At 35.8% G+C, this 20,401-nt stretch overlaps 1 protein-coding gene across 8 annotated transcripts in view; it reads left to right on the top strand.

Moving 5' to 3' along the window:
- The window catches only part of MARCHF6 (membrane associated ring-CH-type finger 6), a 46,519-nt gene that overhangs the window by 14,230 nt on the left and 11,888 nt on the right, over positions 1-20,401 (top strand). For 5 of the 8 annotated variants that reach the window (XM_069004035.1, XM_069004037.1, XM_069004038.1 and 2 more), the window contains exons 6-20: positions 1,288-1,456; positions 2,845-3,037; positions 3,262-3,395; positions 5,335-5,367; positions 6,486-6,537; positions 9,214-9,272; positions 9,868-9,948; positions 11,127-11,195; positions 11,310-11,384; positions 12,769-12,903; positions 13,399-13,518; positions 15,601-15,701; positions 16,407-16,544; positions 17,997-18,198; positions 19,582-19,651. In XM_069004035.1, coding sequence (XP_068860136.1) covers positions 1,288-1,456; positions 2,845-3,037; positions 3,262-3,395; positions 5,335-5,367; positions 6,486-6,537; positions 9,214-9,272; positions 9,868-9,948; positions 11,127-11,195; positions 11,310-11,384; positions 12,769-12,903; positions 13,399-13,518; positions 15,601-15,701; positions 16,407-16,544; positions 17,997-18,198; positions 19,582-19,651 — 1,631 coding nt within the window. The remainder of the gene's footprint in view (positions 1-1,287; positions 1,457-2,844; positions 3,038-3,261; positions 3,396-5,334; positions 5,368-6,485; positions 6,538-9,213; positions 9,273-9,867; positions 9,949-11,126; positions 11,196-11,309; positions 11,385-12,768; positions 12,904-13,398; positions 13,519-15,600; positions 15,702-16,406; positions 16,545-17,996; positions 18,199-19,581; positions 19,652-20,401) is intronic. The other 3 variants (XM_069004039.1, XM_069004040.1, XM_069004034.1) reach the window with 1 other exon arrangement.

Genomic DNA, 20,401 nt, shown 5'->3' with positions numbered 1-20,401 from the left:
AAAAAAATAATCTCCTATGGTTTAAATCAGATGCATAGTAGTATATTAAGAAATGAGTTGCTAATAATGTCACATTCTGTTTTCTTTGTTGCATTTTTATATTTTGAATTTAATTTTATCCATTCTGAGTCTCTTACATGAGAGGGATTATTTTTTATCAGATTTCCTTCTAGCTGATAACTTGGATTTTTAATGCACCATCTGCTATTGCACATTGTCTTTCTTTATTCTTTTAAAATCAATTTTGTCTAAAGAAACAATAAATACCAAACAACAGAATTTCAAGCTGCTTCTTACTTTCTCATTATCTTGAACGTGAGGAACTGAAACTGAGTTTGAGTAGAATCAGCTGCACATCAAGCAAATGGGAATGAATGTTCTGTGTGGTTCAGTTAAGTCATCTCACCTGGGCTATTTGATTTATCAGGTCAAGTTGCATTTAACTAATTTTCATTATTGGAGAGAGATGCTTGTTTCAGTCTAATAACAGTATTTTTCCTGTTATCTCTGTAGTGTAGATTCTGTTCTTATTTTTTGGAGAAGAATCTGATATAACTGAACCTAGAGCACATCATGTGTGCAGTCTAGGGAGAAAATAACGGACTCAAGTATTTGTCAGATTTTAATGGTGTGTGAAACTGTGTTTTGACATTTATTTCTTTGGCAGAGTCAATTAAAGTAGCCTTTTGTGCCATCTTTTCATTTTGGACTTCATGTCCCCATGGTATTCACTGTGCTGTGCAGGCACAAGTGTGTAGCTGCAAGGAGGGTCAGACTGCTGCTTCTTTGGAGATGGCAGACTACTATGGTGCCATGTTTCTTACTTATTTTAAAGAACATGATGTAGTTTTCCAAGGAGGTACCTGAAATCAGGGATGAGGATTGCTTAAGATGGTTTAAGTATCTCTTGCATTGCATGAAACCCTGGTTTTGGTTGTCTGGCTGAACTTTGCTTTGCTGCTGCTATACAATTATGTATGACATAATTAAGATTTTTCAGGTATACAGAGAATATCTGACGTAAAATGCTACCTGAAATGTAGAGCAGTTGAAGGGAAACCCTACAGTTCCATTCTTCTGGTTCAGGTAGCTCAGCAGATAAAATCCTTCGGTGGACTGGATATTGTGCATTTAGCCATTTAAGTAAACCTGTTACTGTATCAAACCATTTACTTAGTGACTGTGTAGTGACTTTCCTTTGCTGTTCTGGAAGATGGTTTTTTCTGAACTACTCTGTAGTCTTACCAGCAAAATACTGTTTTCATTAATACTTTTTTATTTTAACAGGGAGAACTTACTGGCTGACTGTTTGCAGGGCTGTTTTGTGGTAACGTGCACTCTGTGTGCATTTATCAGCCTTGTTTGGCTACGTGAACAGATCGTCCATGGAGGAGCACCACAGTGGTTGGAACAAAATCAACAACAGCCACTCAATGGTGTTGGTCAACAAAATGAGGTAAAACTTAACTGCTCCTTAGTTCACAATTAATGTAGAAAATGTGGTTCTTTGAATAAATATATTATCAGAACACAACAGTAATGTTATTTTATTGCAGGGTATCTTTATTTGTTAGCAGAAGTTGAACACTTGTTCCTATATAAACTCAATGAAAACCACTGTTGTGTTTTTGAAGTTGTTTTATTGTGTAGCATTGCACAGATTCTTATCTCTGTATCTTCACCATTTTTAAAGATAATTTTGTGCACATAAAGCTGAATTCTCAGGCATTGTCAGTGAAGATGCAGCTTGCTTTTATTTTGTCTTTTTCATAAGAGTTTCAGTAGTTCATGGGTAACAATTCACTGTTCTCAAAGCAATTGGAAGTTTTGTTGACACCACTGAAGTTGGAGCTTCTCTGCCCTCCTCCCACTCTCAACACACACGTGCACTCCTTCAGTGCTTACAGGAGCCTCTTGGGTGGTAGAAGAGATGATATAAGCAATCCATGCAAAGGGAAGAAATAATTCAAAATGTTGTTTTTTTTGTAAATGTCAGCTTTTAAAGACAGAGATTCTCATCTTGGTGACGGACTTGGGTTGGCCTTGAATTATCTATCATCTTTCTAATATAATGATAGTTTTCATAAGAGAGTTCCCCTCTATTAAGCACTGGTGAGACCACATCTGGAATGCTGTATCCAGTTTTAGGCTCCCCCAGTACAAGAGAGGCATGGACAGACTGGACTCAGTGCAGTGAAGAGCCAACAGAAGGACTGGAACATCTGACATGGGATGAGAGGCTAAGAGAGCTGGAATTGTTTAGTTTGAAAATGAGAATGCTCAGGGTGGACCTTATCAGTCTGTATAAATGCCTGATGGAAGGCTGAAAAGAAGACAGAGCCAGAGTTGTCCTGGTAGTATTGAGTGACAGGACCACACGCAGTAAACTTAAATTAAAATGCAGGAAATTCCATTTAGATTTAAAAAAAAAAAAAAAGGTGGGTTTTGTTTGTGTTGGGTTTTGGCTTTTATTTTTATACTCCTGCTGTGATCACCTACTGGAACAGATTGCTCAGAGAGGTTGTAGAGTTTCCACCTCTGGAAAAGGTGGCTCAAAAGCCAAGTGCAAACAGCACTGAGCACACTGCCATGGCTGACCCTGCTTTGAGTAGTCGGGTTGGCTAGATGATCTCTAGAGGGCCTTTCCTACTTCAGCTACACTGTAAAGTTATCTGAAGGTTTCTTTGCCTGTTTTTAAAGGTTTAGTGGTCCCAAATGTAATTCTTATCTAGAAAATATATTATTGCCTTTTTTAAATACTGTTCAGTTTCATATATATGTATAGGATAAAAGCATGAAAAGAGCTTGATCAATTTAACCAAATACTAAATCCTGTTTCTGCAGGCTCAGGCTGCTGTGAATGGAGGTGTTGAAAATGCTGTGCTTGATCAACCTGCTAACCCAGCTGCTGAGAATGTAGTTGTAGGTGAGAACCCTGAAATTCAAGAGGAACAAGTAGATGAAGAAGAGGAAGATAACGAAGATGAAGAGGATGCTGTAGTAGAAGATGCAGCAGATGCAAACAATGGAGCACAAGGTAACAGGTGACTCAAAACATTGATGTTCTAGTTCTTATTAAATAGAAATTAATTGAATATAGAACTGTCATAATTGAAGGAAGCTGTGTAAATTCCTGCTTCAGCTTATTTATCTTGGCTTTGCAAATTTCATGCATTTTGAGTGCTGAAGCATCTGCTTGCTGAAAAGCTACTGACAGTTACAAGATGAATATTATGCACTCAAGTCTTTTTGTTTATTTAGAACATAGCATGGAGTGGTTACATCTTGTTTTGAGTGATCTAACAGCTGTAAAAATGGCCATTGTCTCCTCAGATGACATGAACTGGAATGCTTTGGAATGGGATCGAGCAGCAGAAGAGCTTACTTGGGAGCGAGTGAGTAAGAATGATTTTCTTGAATTTAATAATGCAGGCTCATGCTTGAAATGATGAGTAGTATTGCTGTGTTAAAATGCATTTGGGATAGATTTGGAAATCATTCTTTTGGTAAGAGCCTTTAGTGACCTAGAAAAGTTGTTGTATTATAAACAAAATGTTATTATGTACTTATTAACTAATTTCTTTGGTTTGAAGTATAGTAGCAGCTTAAAACACGTTTTAGTATTTTAAAACATGTTTTAGTTTTCTGCAGTCTTCAACGTGGTGAGGCGTAGAACTGAATTGCAGCTTGCTTTGAGGACACTGAGCCAGATTAGGAACGTGCAGATGTTGCGTTTGATGTAGTTTAATGCTTAATTTTTGTATTTGTGAAAACATTAGACTAAAGAAAAGAGAGAAATGGAAATTTAGGTTTCTTTGCAAAAAGCAAGTGTGTTTCTCTAAAAACGACGGAGCATTTTAATGTAACATGGTTTCTGTATTGTTTATGGATCACAAATTCCATAACTAGAGCATGGCATGCATGTACACTGTAGTCATAGAGTAGTGTAGACTCAAGAACTAGGGTTTTGTAGCTGGTCTAGAAGTAGCCAACATCTGAGTTCAAAGCTCACCACATGCAGCAAAATCTGCCTGAAGGTAGGTGCAGCAGCTTCGTGTGATTTACCAGCACCACTACACGCTGTATTCCTAGGCTGTGGTATAGTTGCCTCGATTGCAGGATAGTAGAAATGCAGTTTTCATCATGAGTGGCACATCTTGATATTTATTTTGTATCTACTGAAAGCTTCTTAGTGTGTTTTGAAAGATATTTCATGAAAAAGGACATACATAAATTCAGGTTCCTGAACCATTCTGTTGTTTATTTCAAGATGAAAGTGTTATATTTCTGAACCCAATTTATTGCTAGAAAGTGCTGATGTATTCCTAATTGGTAATATTTTGGTGCCTCTCCATGAATATAGAAATCAGTTTCAGCATGCTCTCATAACCACTTCCAGTGTTATGTGCTGACATAGGCAAGAGATGCGTAGTTGACATTTAGTATCAAAATCAGGGTAGGCTCTTCTACTATGTCATCTATGTGAAAATACCACTCAAGTTTTCTGAACTTTCAAAAATTTTTGCATCTTGGTTTAATTTGTAAAATATGTGCAACTTTTATATCTTGAACTTAGTGCAAAGTCCTTGTACAAAAGAGCCTTGAACCTGGAGCTTTACAGCAGTAATTGTGGAGTGTCTGGATTGAAATAGTAAGATACAGTTGAAGTGGGGGGAAAGGAGACTTTCATTTTTTTTTTAATAGATGCTTTATATTTGGCTGCTCTGTGGGTGCTTCCCATAACAGCTGTGCTGAGTGATGAAGAATTTGTTTCCTATCTTCCCTAGCTGTAAAATAATTCTGTTCAAAAGTTAATAACATATATTGTAGCAAATAATCATTTTAGTAGTTGCTTTTATACATCAAGGGTAAAATACTAACTTTTCTCAGAAAAAGAGAAACTGACAGGATGAAATAAAATGGATGAAACAAAAATTTGCTCTTGTATTGAAATACTGAGTTGATTAAACATGTATTTAAATAGCCATGCAATCACTACAATATTTTGTAAATACAAAATCTTAGTCAAAGTCTTGGAGAGAAACAGCCTGTAAAGTAATTGATTCTATGTTTCATTTGATGCATATAGATACATGTGTATTCAGATATTCCACATGTATATCACTGCCTTTGCACACCTGAGTTTACTGTGTTGAATGAGAACTTAGTTTCTGTCTTTATCTGTAAGAATTTGTGTTCCAGTACTGTTGGTTGAGCCATAAAAAAAAGCTTTTGACTGTATTGAACATTAAAGGTCAATGTGAAAGAGGCATATTTTAGATTCAGGTTGCTTAGTTTTTCTGATAAGTAAAAATAACTTTCTTATCTTCACAGATGCTTGGACTTGATGGATCTCTTGTTTTCTTAGTAAGTGCAATCCTGCTTTTCAAGAATTTCTACAGAAGGATTTTTTAAGTACCTGTATTTTTAAAAGTACATCATTGTATTTGGGATCCTTATTTTCATATCATATATATATTTCTTCAAAGAGAGTTTCATATGATGTCATGTTCTAGCAAACTGGGTTTTTTAGGAGTTTCACAAATTAGAGTGGTGTGTATGTGCGTGGCTTAAAAGTGGAATTTCTTAAAAAATGTGGATAAGCTTGGGTCACATACCCCACTGTAAATAAAAACCAGACCTTTAAAAAAGTGTACACTGAAAATACGCTTCTGTTCTAACCTTATGTTTTGCTCTTTGTTATAATTAAAATACTGTTCTCATTCAGATATATTTTATTTGTCCTAATACCACTGTAACACCACTAGTGACTTTTTAGTGTAGACTAGATTTTAAATTCTAAGATCTTCAGTTGACTTTGTTTGGTTTTTTTAATCTTCAAAATAGTCAGTCTGTATTAGAATCATTAAGTTTGAAAAAGACCCTCCATCATCAATGTCTCATATACAAATGTAATGTCTTAGGTTTACAATTATGTTGTTAGTCATTAACCTTAAGTAGTAGTATCAGAAGTAGTAAAACTCCAGTGTACTTGTGGCTGAGGTCACATGTCAGCTAAAAGTAATATTAAAAAATAGACATGTGCTGTCATTTCTGGAGTCAGAGCTGTCAGTTTTGGTAACGCATTTGTTGTGGCAAAGACTAATTATTAAAAGTTCAAATGAACATTTTCTCATTCATAAAAAAAATCCACACACATTTCATGTAAGTCTTTTTAAAGATGGAACTGTTCGTACTGATTTTAAAATAAAAGCCTATTTTTACAAAATGTAAGCAAATGTAAGTGCACTTACCTAGATAAATGTTCGTGAATGTAAACAGGTGCTTTCACAAACTGTCCTGCACGTTTCTGTCTTTGTGTTAGAGCAAACTTCCTGGCTCTAACACGAGGTGTGCAAGTTCTGGTGATAACAGACTGTTGAAATAAGTTGAGATACAAAAGTCAAGTCACTTGTTTAAAAGACTGACATTTATGTACTGTTTTCTTGTCATCTTCCCTCCTCTTTCCCTCATATTCCTTACAGGAACATGTCTTTTGGGTGGTGTCTTTAAATACGCTGTTCATACTTGTCTTTGGTAAGTATCATTTGCTCTTAGGTTTTAAAATTATCCTTCTTTGTGAAGTGATAGTGCAGGTCAATTTTAAGGCTATTCTAGAAAAATGAAGATGTGACATCTAAAAGTAGAACCAAAAATGAATTTGGAATCTGAATAACGAATCCTTATTATTTTCTAGTTTTGTAATTTTAATTTCTTTAAGTGACTACATATAAAATAGGAAATCTACCAAAAAGCTGAACCATGTCAAACAAAGCACAGAAAATAATAGTTATTTGTAATATTGTTAAATTAAAGGAGGAACCTCATGGCATTTAATTGGTGAGGAAATGCAGTACTTTGAGGAATGGCTAAGATACTTTTTTTCTCCTGAAAGTTTTTACTAGACAGAATTATATCACTTTTTCCATCATGAATCCGTTTTTGGAGCTCAAAATTGGAAGGAAGGGAGGTATGCAAGAACGTAGCATTTTAGTGACAAGATGAAGCATATTATACACTTCAAGAGATACCAGCCAAAAATAACACAAAATTTCACTTGCTGTGAATGATCAGTTTAGAAAAGAATTTTTTACATTGCTTTGGTGTTTTTTCAGTGGTCTTTCTTGGCAGAAGAGTTTGAGGTTGAAAAACTGAGGTTGTACTGTAGATAAGTTTTTACTGGCTAAGTAAAGCTCACAACACTGTACCAGTGATTTGAGCATCTAGATATTGAAACAAATCAGCAGATCAAAAGAAAATAAAAATGACTACCTTGTATGTTTAATTCACAAGAAACTAACTGTTCTAAAATAGGCGTTGGAAAATACTTGAATTATTTCTTATAGTTATTTTATTTCAATTTGTAGTTGTCAGAAGTTAATTAGGTTATTTTAACTGCTGTAAAATGTAGGCTTTTTTAGTAAGTAGATCATAACCATGAAATTTCTAAACCATAGATTAAAATTCAATAATAAGTAAGTAATAAGAATAATTAATGAGGTTGTCATATAGAACCATTTTCAGTAGCTGCTTTGCCAAGTGGGAAACTCACAAATAGAGAAGATAATGACTTTCCTAAGCAAGCACAAGGTCTGGGAATTTAATATGTGCCTCGCAAGCCTATTTTTAGTATCTTTCCCATTAAGTAATACTGCTTAATTTACAACTGCCAAATCTCTAGTAATTTGTAATTATAGTACTTGTGAGTTCAGATGTCACAGGAGGTACTTTATAAAGATAAAACAGAGGGAAAGCATTTGTAACCTTAATTAGTGGTCCAGAAATTCTCCTTGGACAAATTAACTCATTTCAACTTAATTAATATTTTCTATAGTTCATTTTAGTACTCACAGAGGACCTTGTACTCCTTTATGCTTCTTTTTTTAAGGGATCTGTTAGAAAATCTCTTTTAAATAAAGTTGTTTAAAAGACACGATAAATTGTGTACTATATTCTCATAAAATTGTCAAAAATACAACTTTTAAGTCATTAGTGTGGTATCCGTAGGAGTTGTGAGTGTGATCTTTTTCATCTCAGTTTTCTTTCTCTTATTCTTACTGGGCAGGGAGAGCTCAGTTCCTCCCTTTATCTTTTACATGTTTGAGCTTCCCAATAACTGCTGATTTTCTTGAAAGGGACATAAATTAAAGCTTTTTTTATCCTTGGTTAGGGTAATATGAGTCCTGTTAAATCTTTTCCTAGTAGTTTTTTTGTTGGTTTGTTTGTTTGCTTCTTGGGTTTTGAGGTTGGGTTTTTTATATGTTGACTATACAGAAACAAGGAGGAGAGAGAAAATCATCACACTTTTCATTTGCGGGAATGTTAAGTCTGTAGACTTAGTCCCACAGTGGACTATCATGACATAGTGAAGACAATATAGGTGAAAATAAAAGCTTGCCACTTCTGCAGACCCTTTCCTTTATACTGATGCTCTCCACTCCTATAAAAAATTGATGTTGAGTTCTGTAGTCCTTTGTAACTTGGTTAGAAAACAACAGAGTGAGATAAAATAACTAAAAAAAATTATTTTCTTGCAAATGCACAGGTTTCTAAAAATGGGGAAGTGCTGTGTTTTTTAATGTATTTCGCCTGAAACCTCAGAATTGTCAGGAGTGAGTTATCAGGAATGATGAACAGTTTTCAGTACATTAATTCAAAGTAAAAGACTTCAGTTGCTCCTCATCCCTTCACTGGGTATCATCTTTCTCCACCTCCTCTTCCCTTTGCAAATTTCTGCAGGGCTTGCATTTTTCACGGTATTCTTAAGAATTAAAGCATTAGAACTGAAGCCTTGCTAAAGCAAGTCTCATCTGACCAAGCTGTAGAATGGCTGCTGAAATCCTTTAGTGCACAGGAAAGAATGAATATACAGCATAGGCTCCTACAGCGGTCTGAGAGAGATACCGGCCTAGGACGTAAGAAATTGAATTAATTTACACAGTGCAAGGTGACGTAAGAAGGAAAAGACTGTCCTCTTATTCTCTGTAGTTTTATGTTGTTTTAGTCCCTAAGTGCAAATTCTGATTTTCAGGGCTTGTAAAATTATAGAAATCAAACACTTGCAGGTATTTGCACAGAAATTAATTTTTGTACTTTTTTCGTAAAATTTATGAGAAGTAGAATAATACCGTGTTACAATATTTGTCCTCCAAATAAGGCTCCATCTAGCAGTTTTCATGGCCTTTTTTTCTCCTTTCTGCTTACATTATACAGCATTTTGTCCATACCACATTGGTCACTTCTCCATTGTTGGCCTGGGCTTTGAGGAATATGTGAGTACTGTTTTATAATTTCAAAATGAAAAAAACTACCACTGTTTATTCAATCACAATATTTTTGTAGCATCTTTCCTTGTGGTTGCAAAAGTCACTTGGAGTCTGTCTTCTTATTAATCCTTCAGCCTTTTTGAATCTATGATTAAAAATGTTTTCCCACTCTTTTCCACTTCCTCCATTATTTACATTTCAAGTGAGGTTTCCTACTTTTTGTAAAAACTGTGTGTGTCTTCAGGGTTTTTTTAACAGCCTCTTGTTCCTTGTGTACGTTTTTTAACTTGTGTACTAATTTTCATAGAGGATGATAATAAGTAGGGAAAACTAGGGGATAATGAAATAGTGTAAGGTGACACTTTTTGTTTCATATATTGAAGTTGTTTTGAGTTTGAAAAAAGTAGTTGTAAATGTAAACAGTATCTACTCTTGATGAAGATATAAAAATAGTAGTAGATTATTAAAATATGTAAAAACTAGAGAAACTTGGCATTCTTCTTGAAGAGTTGAAATTTGGAATTTATCTTAATTACATAGAAAGGAGATGTAATCTTCTAAGAGACTGATAAACTTTCCCACTTTTTCCTCTTTGCTCCAGGTCCAAGCATCTCACTTTGAAGGCCTGATTACGACTATAGTTGGATACGTTCTCCTAGCAGTGACTCTAATTGTTTGTCATGTATCCTTTTGGCAGTAGTTACCTGGTTCAGATTTACATGTAAATAATTTTTCTGGCTGTGCTTTGAGAAGGCAGAGACATGATGCAGGTGCAATTAACTCATCATTTTTCTCTGCTCTTTTGGTGAAATGAGAAGGAAAGGTCTCTTCTGTTCCCTTGGACATTTAGAAGTTGTCAGTGTGACTGCCTGCTTTCAAATACTTGCACATGTTTAACAACACAAAGGCTTTTATGCTTACTTGAAGGTCTGTCTGAGGAGAAGAGAGTAGATTATGCTTCTGATGTGGACTGTAGTTGGAGCAGAGAGATTATGAAAGGAGGGATTATGAAAATACGTGAGGTATGACAGGAAATTTATTCAAATATTTTTGATCCTGACAGATTTTTTGAATATGAATTATTTTAGTTTCTTTGTTACATCTCTGAACTACTGAGATTTTGCAGCAAGAATTTCCTTCTCATAATTACTTTATTAGAGAAAACTACTTTCTCTTAGGTGTAGAAAACTAAGTCTTGGAAGCTGGAAGGTTTTATTTAGTCACAAGTAAGAAGGCTGCATTCCAGCTGCATGTTTTTTTTACGTCATCTTCAATTTGAAAGAATATACATTTGTTAGCAGTTTTCTGTTCAAAAGTACACAAAGTTAACATCAACTTTCTACATCAGTATACCAATATGCAGTGCAAATGTGGTAAAACATTAGTTGATTGGCATGTGGGTTTTGCCTCCTAAAAAAAAAAACCAAAACAAACTCCCAAAGTGCAACATGCATCCAGCTTTTCTTGGAAAAGGTGAGAATTTAATTTAGACTGCAGGGAAGGGAAAGTTACTATTTAAAGTGAGTCTTCAGTTTTTAGACTTACTTGTTTGTGGCAGATGTTTTCAGAGACAACTATTCTTGAGAAAACTTCTGGTTGCTTAACTTAAGAAGGGTGTTATTGTCAGTAATTATTTATTTAATTTAGGTGCATGTTTGGGGGTGTTACCCAGGACACCAGATCGTAACTTCTAGAGTGACAGCCAGTTTTGAAAATAGAACCCTGATAAAAACACATACTAATTCATTTTTCTCTTTTATAACATTTCTTGTTGCTAAAAGCAACATAATACAGTGTTTGATATTAATTAAACTGTTATAAAGTGTTTTCCAGTATTATTTTCTTGACAAAGCTATTCAGGGTTTGGCAGCACTTGTTAAGTTCCAGCGATCACGTCGTTTACTAGGAGTGTGCTATATTGTTGTCAAGGTAATCCTAACGTTTCGTGTGGGGAAAAAGCCATCTCAGTTTAAGCTGACATTATCGTTTTCTTTGAAATTTTTGTTAAACTAGTGAGATGTTATTTTCTCTCTTTTCCTAAAGGTTTCCTTGTTAGTGGTGGTTGAAATTGGTGTGTTTCCTCTCATCTGTGGCTGGTGGTTGGATATATGCTCCTTGGTAAGAGCAGGAACAAATGGGATAAAATCTTTCGTAACAGTGTTTATACTTGACGCAAAAAAAAAAAAAAGTTCTGATGAGAAAAGTTTTTCATATGAGTTTGACAGCACTCTTCTGTTTCCATAAACAGCATTTCCAGAGGGAATGGGTTTTTTAGGTACTGCCTAATGCTAATTTTGGGGGTTTTTTATGTAACTGAATACAAATTAACATGCTGTTACTAAAATAACAAGATCCTAATCCTTTTTAGTGCAGTTACAAGACCACTGCGATAATGAGTTTACTTACAGGCAAACTTGTGCTCTAAATAAACATCTTTATGTAGCCATCTTAAGTGAAATGCTGATGACTTCGTATTTTAAGTGGTCCAGTCTCTTTCTGTTTTGGAAAAGATCCATGCTTCATTTGCTTGGAATTGAGGACAGTTTTTCTGTCCTGAAAAATATAGAGTGATAAAATTGAAATGGACAAAATTAGTTTTTTCCAGCCTTAGTAGAAATAGAATTTTACTTAGGAATTATTTGCTTCCATCATAGTCCCACTTTGTTTGAATTGATTTATAACTTATGTAGGGTCTGTTAGTGATAAAGTTGACTTATTTCTTCTTTCTGTCTGTACTAGTTTGAAAATAAACCAGTGAGAGGCACCAAGTCAGAATAACAATTTAATGGAAATTAAAGAAAAGGAACAGAAAGTAAAAGAAAACACTGACAGAGTCAAGATACAACCTGAGTCCCTATTAGGCAGGGTAGTGGTAGCAGTCTGGTGGAATGGTGGCTGCAGTCCTCTGAAGTGGTGATCCTGTAGTAGAAGGGGTCTGCTCTTCCTCAGAAAGTCCAGCGGTGGCTGTGTAGCTCCTATCCTCTGGAAATCCAGTGGAGCCAGTCCCTTTGATGCTCAGAGTCCCAGTTATATCCATGATGGGATGCTTGGTTCCTCCCTCTGGGTGGAGCATCTCACAATGGGGTAATGAGTCATGAGGCCAGGTGTTGATTAGGCTCGTTAACAGAAGATAGTCCGGAGGGAGTTATCTCTGAGTCATGCAGCAGGACAATGATGGGCCATTAACAGAAAGATAGTCTGGGGGGAGAAGGCAAGGAAAACACTGCCCCACCTGATTTCAACAGCTCATGAGGATGGTAATAGAATACACCTCAACCCAGGACACTGTCAGAAGAAATAAATTGATCAGAAGTTAATCTTTATTTGCTGTTCTTATCATAAAGTAATCCCTTTTTTCTCTAATTAAATGGTGTAATGATTTATGTGTTAAAGCAAACATTTAAATTATGCTTAGTAGTAGATATGAACTAGGGTAAACAAACTGAGTAGTTGTGGATATTTGCCAAACTTTACTCATATTTGTTTACTACTTATCTTCTAGGAGATGTTTGATGCCACTCTGAAAGACAGAGAATTGAGCTTTCAGTCTGCCCCAGGCACCACAATGTTTCTGCACTGGTTGGTTGGAATGGTTTATGTCTTCTATTTTGCATCCTTCATTCTTTTGCTAAGAGAGGTAAGTCTGTTAAGAACAAGATTGGTATGTAAAACAGTTAGAGGCTTTCATACAGAACTGTTAAATCCTTCATGTGTGGGTATTACTGCTACCATATTTTGTGTGTACATTGGATTCAGTTTTACGTAAAAAGTGCATGCTGGTACTTACTGCAGTGGAAAATTATGATTTTGAGTATATTTTACTTAAAAATTTTTGGTTTACAAATAGCTCTTAAATCTGAGTGTTGCCTTCAAATTAATCCAAATATGTTTTAGTTGTTTAAGATCAATTAGTACTTGAAAATAAAGCTCGTATTTGGTTATTGCTTCTCTGCTTCTCTGTGATAATACTTTCCTTGTTCTATTTCTGTGTGATTTTGTTGAATCTTGTTCAACAAATATCCCTGTTACATTAAAACTTTTCTGCAGCAGTGTTGTTCAAAAGGAAAAATAAATACAAAGATGATTATTATTATTATTCTCCTCATATATTGTTTTTTATTTCCTATTTCAGGTATTGAGACCTGGTGTCTTATGGTTTCTCAGGAATTTGAATGATCCAGACTTCAATCCTGTGCAGGAAATGATTCATTTGCCCATCTATAGACATCTCAGGAGGTTTATCTTATCAGTGGTAAGGACTTACCTCAAAGATTTCTTTATTTGGAAAGAAAGCTTCATGTGCTGGCTCCCATATACAGAACTGTGTATTTAAAGAAAAACATTTTCACCATGGAAGTGAACTGATACTGGAAGAGGTTACCAAACAGAATCTGCATCTTTTGGTACTCAAAACTTAACTGGATAAGGTTCTGAGCAGCCCGATGTATCTGGGTCTGCTCAGAGCAGGGGTTTGGGAGAGTTGGTTGGACTCCATAAGTACCTTAAGCAAAGTCACAGAAAATGTTTGTGTATTCAGAAAATAAGTGGTTTTTATTATGGGTATTGTAAATAACATAACTTCCATAATGCCCTCAGTTATTGCAGAAAACGTTGTGTGTCCAGTTCAGCCAAAATAGTGCTGCAGGGGAGAGTAATTTTATAGCTAAATTTTGGGTTGGATTCTGCTGCTCTAGCCAGTGGTGATGTTTCCAGATTGTCATTGAAAGATACTGAAAACAATGAAAGTTTTTTCCCTTTGCTTGTTTGTCTGAGGTTTCCTGAGCATGCAGTCAAGGAAGGGTCTCAGACTGTCTTTGACATAAATGTCACGTCAACTGTGTGAACTGACACACCAGAAACATTCTTTGATGTACTGTACTGTTACAGCTGAGGTGCTTTAGCAGTGAAAGCTCAGAGAGATCCTGGTTCTGTTAGAGAGCCCTTCAGTATCTGAGCAGAGCTGGCCTTTCCACCTTTCAGAGCATTTTATCCTTACATAATTGTAATTCTTCAGCTGCCTGAAATTTCGTAGTACATCAGGTGGCCCAAATACAGGCAGAGATCTACTGGTTGCTCATGGTCTCACGTTGTCACACTGTGTTGGAATGGGCAGTTACTTGAACTACGGCTTTTGATTTGCTCAGCTAATTAATTCAGAACTTTCACTAGCCTCATGCTAGAATATGGGACCCAGAATGGTAATCATTTACCATTTCAAAGAATAAATCACACCTTTCAAGCTCTGTCTATTTCTCTGTATTTTAAAGAAATCTTGTGCAGAACATAAACTATTAATTTTCAGGAAGAATGGGATTCACTTTTTCTTTTTGACATAGTTAAGCACCTTTTTTTTTTTCCACCTTCTTAGTCTCTGGTGGTGCATTTATATGAAGTGTAAGAATGTGTTTGAAATATACTTAAGTTTTCATCTGGTTCCTTAAGGACGCAAGATTCATAAAAGTGCATTGTCTTCAGGCACCTGATGTACCCTACTAAATTTTGGTCTTTCAGTCAATTTGAAATGTGAGGAAAGAGGAACTGAAAGGTGACGCTTTAGCAAGATGCTTAAAAAGTCAGCCACTTAGAAAAGAGAGGACTACAAAATAAGTAATCCTGGTGTTGGGGAAAGGGGAAGAAAGAAGAACTGTCTGACATTGCTCTAGCTGTCAGCAGGCTTATTGAGGTGCTTATTCAGCTGCTGTCCTATTTGGCGAGGGCATCGTAGTGTGCTGGTCTGCCTGGGATGGAATTGATTTTTTTCATAGTGGCAAATGTCCTTCTGCACCTTGAATTGGCACCTAACACAGGGCCTGTTGGCTATGGCTGGACAGTGCTTGCACAGCATCCAGGCATTTTCTCTTTGCTGCTCTGGCCTGCTCCCTCACCTCCAGTGAATAAGCTGCAGGTTGGGAGGAGGATGGATATGCCTGGAACAGCTGACCCAAACTGACCAAAGGGATGCGACGTCATCCTCGCAGTAAAAGCTGTGAGAAAGGAGGTAGGGGGGATGTTCATGGTTATGGTGTTTGTCTTCCTGACTTCCCAGGAAGTTGCTGATTGTCTGTCTAGCTGATGGGAAGTAGAGACTGAATTCTTACTGTTTTGATTGCGTGCTTGGTGCTTTCTCAATTAAATTGCCATTATCCCAGTTTTGCCTGCCTTCTGTTTTGCCTTCTCCTTTGGCTGCAGAGGGGAATGAGTGAGCAGCTGAGTAGGTATTCAGCTGTTAGCCAGGGCTAGCCCACCACACCCAGGGAACTTGCCAGAGATGGGTGGGGAACTAGCTTTGGTCATTTCTGTTATTTGGACTAACTTGTTTACTTTCTTATTGCAGATTGTCTTTGGATCAATTGTGCTGCTCATGCTCTGGCTTCCTATACGCATTATTAAGTATCTCCTTCCTAACTTTCTTCCATATAATGTTATGCTCTACAGGTGAGCATTTATTTCTAAAATGATGAGGTTTTCTCACTGTTTCTATAACTGGAAAAGGTGTATTTGCACTCCTTGAGCATTTTTTGACATTTTTTGTTGTGTTGCTTTGTTTTCAGTTAATCTAATCTTAATTGTTCTAAGAGAAATAAAGGGTAAAGGACATGGCTACATCATACAATGTGACAAATGAAAAGCTACTTTAAAAAAAAAAAACATTTTGTATTACTTCTGTAAAAATAACTGTTTGGGACTTTATGCCATCAAAACATTTCCCATTTCAACTTTCTGATAGTGAAGTTCCTTTCGTGTTTGCTTTTTTAACACACACATTCCTGATTATCGTTGCTTCAAGAGTAAAAGAATATCTGTAACTGCATTTTTTTAATGATTGCAGTTTTTTTCTATTTCTGAATAATAATTGAAACAGTAATGATAGCAGCAAATAGAGGAGCAAACTGTATTCTTAGATATAAACTTTCTCAATGTTTTCTCTTAAATTTCTTATATGCCAAAGTGCCTAAATACTTACGAACACCTAACCTCTGCTCAGGGTTATAGGGAAAAATGTTTGCAAAAAACTAAGAATTTTCCTTTTTGGCATCAAATGTATTTTTGTATCGTGGTGACAGTAATAGGATTCAGTGTAAAAGACTCCTATTAAAATGTTCCTTGTGTTTGACTTCCTGCTCTTCCCATTGTTTCTAGTGATGCTCCAGTAAGTGAACTTTCCCTAGAGCTGCTTTTGCTTCAGGTGGTGCTTCCAGCTTTGCTAGAGCAAGGACATACGAGGCAGTGGTTGAAAGGTCTTGTACGAGCATGGACTGTAACTGCTGGATACTTGCTGTAAGTACAGAAATCCAAAATCAGCTACAACCACTGTGCCCAGTTTGGCCTCTAAATATAAAGACAGCTTTTGAGAAAGTTATCCCAACAAGCAGGTTTATTAATAGCTCTTTTACAGCTAAATACATGATGAAAAACTTCTATAGTGATTGCTTTCTTCTAAGCAGGAGTTGTATCTACTTCTGGACTAGCCTTTGACAAGTCATTCTTTTGGCACACTATTACAGCATTTGCTTAGTGAAAGAAATCTGTAAAAGTATGACTAACATTATCTTAACTCCCTATTATAAGGAAATAAAGAGATAAATGTCAGCAGAGTGTTTCCATGAATCATCTAAATAAAATATATATGCACTTCTTATATTTCTTACTATAAGAAGGAAAAAAAAAGAAAAAGTATTTAGAACACTGAGCTGAAGAAGTGAGCAACTTTGAATTGGGGATTTGAAAGGTAAAAGTTCAGAATCTAGAGAAGGATAAAACTGTCCCTTTGTCAGATAAAGTAAATTATTGTACTACCAGGCAGAGTTCTAGCACTTGAAATTATTTTTTCGTTCATCTGTTGTTTGCCAAATTAGTCAAGAAAAAGTAAGGTTGATTTTGTTTCTCTACCACTTTCAGTGTAACTTCAAAGTATATTGTCATTCTCCCACCATGTTTTGGTCATTGTTGCACTCTTAGGATCAAGATTTATTCTTTGCAAAGTTATGTCTGAGAAACTGAGTGAATGAATGAAAGACTTTTTTTCTTCACTGTAATGCAAAATATTTATTTTAGTTTCTCATAAGGAAACTCTCCTCACCCCCTCTTCTCTTAGCTTGCATTTTAAAGAAGTTTTTAATTAATTTTTCAAGTTTTGATTGTGTTTAAGTATGGTGTAATGAGAGTTTTGGAGATAATGATATAAAATAGGTTGATTTTTTTCTAGATTTGATACTCTTAAAAGGTTGTGAACAGGTTTTGAGCAATTTAGAATCTTCTTGAAAGACTCTGCCCGCCCCTGTACTTCTGACAGCAGGGCCGTAGCAGCGCAGCACTGTCCTTGTACAGTTTAGGTTTGAAGGGCCTTGTTTCCAGCAGAGCTTAGTGACAGTAACATAGAAGCTGTCAGTAGAGCCATGTGGTTACATGAACTGAAATATCTGTGCAATTTTCCTTTCACGTGCACAGCAACTTTAATACCAGGTGATACTTTTAAAGCAGTCAAACAGATAAGTGATCTTTCCTTGTGACTGTATTCCAACTTGCATCCACACCAGCATTTTTCTTCTAAATTGTGTTTAAGATGACATTGAGTATGTTATCTAAAAAGATTTATTTTACTTTATTAAGATTCTGCCAGTACTCCTATATTAGTTTTGTACAACCTCTATGCATTCTGAGTAGGCCTGTATTTCTGTAAGTTCCTTGTTCATATCAAACAGAACAAAACTGAAATTTTGATTGCTACAGGGATCTTCATTCTTACCTACTTGGTGATCAGGAAGAGAACGAAAACAATGCAAATCAGCAACCTAACAACCAGCATGCTCGCAATAATAATGCCATTCCAGTTGTGGGGGAAGGTCTCCATGCAGCCCATCAAGCCATACTTCAACAAGGAGGACCTGTGGGTTTCCAGCCTTATCGTAGGCCTTTAAAATTCCCACTCAGGGTATGTATATCTAACACATTAAGAAAAAAGAAAAAGGCATTTGAAAAAAAATGAAATATTTTTTCCCAAGACAGATTTGGCCCATGTTGTCAGAAGTCAAGTGGTGGGGTCCTGTTTTGTATGGTTTGCAGCTTTCTAAAATGTAGAGTTGCAGTTATTCTCACATATGTCTTTTTTCAGCCTGTAACTTAAGACCTTCAATTACAATTTTATTTATAGACCCCATATATGTTGAGTATTATCTATCAGTTGATGTCTTGTTTTCTTCATAGTTAGTAATGGAGAGAAAGAGAATAAGCCCCCCTCAAACAGGTAGTTCAGGTGTGCCTCTGACAAGGCATGGCTTTCAAGGGGGCATCCTTTGGTCTTGTAGCTGAAGTGTATTTTAAATTATTTTGCTTTATAAGAAAGTAAACAGAGAACTGCTGTTACTTCTGCATCTGTATTAAACATAGAAAGGCATTAAATAATACTTGCAAGTTCTAAATCCTTAAAACTAGAAGGGAAATTTTGTTGGCAAATACTTGTATTTCTAGAATAACATACAGCTTAAACTAGATACCTGTTTTGTTGTTACCAGAACTCTGAGTTAAATATGAGCTTCACCACAGCTCACTTACTGTGGTTTCAGGTATAGCTCAAGAAGGGAAGTAATGGCTAACATTAGGCCACTGTGGTATTGCTTCCTTCCTTTATATCCAAAAGTCTTGTCAAGGAAGATATGCGTTCCATATTTAATTTTTTCATGGTAATATGTTAGATGTTAGCTTTCCCATAGCAAGCTTGCTTGTTGTGTGGCTTTGCTGGTTAGTGAAGCAGAACTTTATAACACCTGGTGCTTGAGACATATTTAAAGTACATGGTAATTCTCTGGTGAGATGTAAACCTGAGTGAGGAGCAACCAGCTTCACTGTCAGCTTCTGGGCACAGAAACCTGAGCACATCTGGAGGAACTTTGTCAGCAAGGTTTTCCTGTCTCAGTTTTCCTTCCAAACCACTGTCTTGCTCATATGGCATACAGGGCTAGAAACCTTTCAGGACTATTTGAGAGTCATGCTAGTCAGTGCAGAAATTAAGAGATGAACGTTTTAATGTGACATAACAAAGAACTTCAGTCATTCTGGATTCAAATGTTATTTTTTACTCTTGGAACAGCTGATGGAAAGTCTTAGAAATACACAACACTGTAGGTGTTCTGCATGTACTGTGGTTAGGTTTCTTATTGCTGATTTATTTATACAGTGAAACATCAGTTAGCATTTGAACATCCTAGTTTAGCTGCCTTTCTAGAATGATGTATTTTTTTTTTAATGCTGGGGCTTCTTGGGGTTTGGTTAAATAACTTTCTTATAAACTTCCCCTCCTTTTTTTTTCCTTTTTCAGATATTTCTTTTGATTGTTTTCATGTGCATAACATTACTGATTGCTAGTCTTATCTGCCTTACCTTACCAGGTGAGTCTATTATGGTAAACTGTGATTAAAAATAACTCAGTATGTTGCCATGCCCAACCATGGCAGATGTTTTGAAACCACTGCTTAAAGGGCAAAAACATGGAGACTTGTCTCATTTTTAATCATTTGTCATCAAATTGTAATAATCTAAAAATCTAAATGACAGAGATTGCCATTCCCTTTTTGTTGTAGAATAATTTTCTTCTTAAGGACAGGGCCTTGGGTGCTGAGACAATCTCAGTAGTATTGAGTGAAAAAGAGAACTGAAACTCTTGAACCTATTCTACTGTTTAGAGAAAGAAAATATGTAGATTGTTTCCAGGTCTTCTACAGTATTTTCTTTAATTAAATATTCTGAAGATGTCATTATTGAGTCCTGTGAGGAACAGGGAGTTGGACTCAATGATCCTTAGGGGTTCCTTCTAACTTGAGATGTTCTATGATTCTGTGATCTTGACAGGTCACTAGGAAATTTTGTGAAGTCGTATGTATATTACTTTAAAATGTCTGAATAAGTGCTTCAAATCAAAAGCACTTGGTATTTTTTTAAATAATTTGTAATAAATGAAGCCATGTCAACCAGCTTCAATTTCATAACCTGTCTGCTGTAATACCTTGTAATTTATACCTTCTTGCATTAATGATCCTGAAGTCAATAATGTGTTGAGATCAAAGTTATAAATTCTGTGATTGTTTTAGTAGTAGGACATAAAATAATTCCACTGTAATACTTGGGAATGAAAACACTAT

This window comes from Aphelocoma coerulescens, chromosome 2, assembly GCF_041296385.1.
Source record: "Aphelocoma coerulescens isolate FSJ_1873_10779 chromosome 2, UR_Acoe_1.0, whole genome shotgun sequence".
NCBI lineage: Eukaryota > Metazoa > Chordata > Aves > Passeriformes > Corvidae > Aphelocoma > Aphelocoma coerulescens.
Note: the sequence above shows the minus strand (reverse complement) of the source record. Positions and strands in the feature narration are given on the sequence as shown.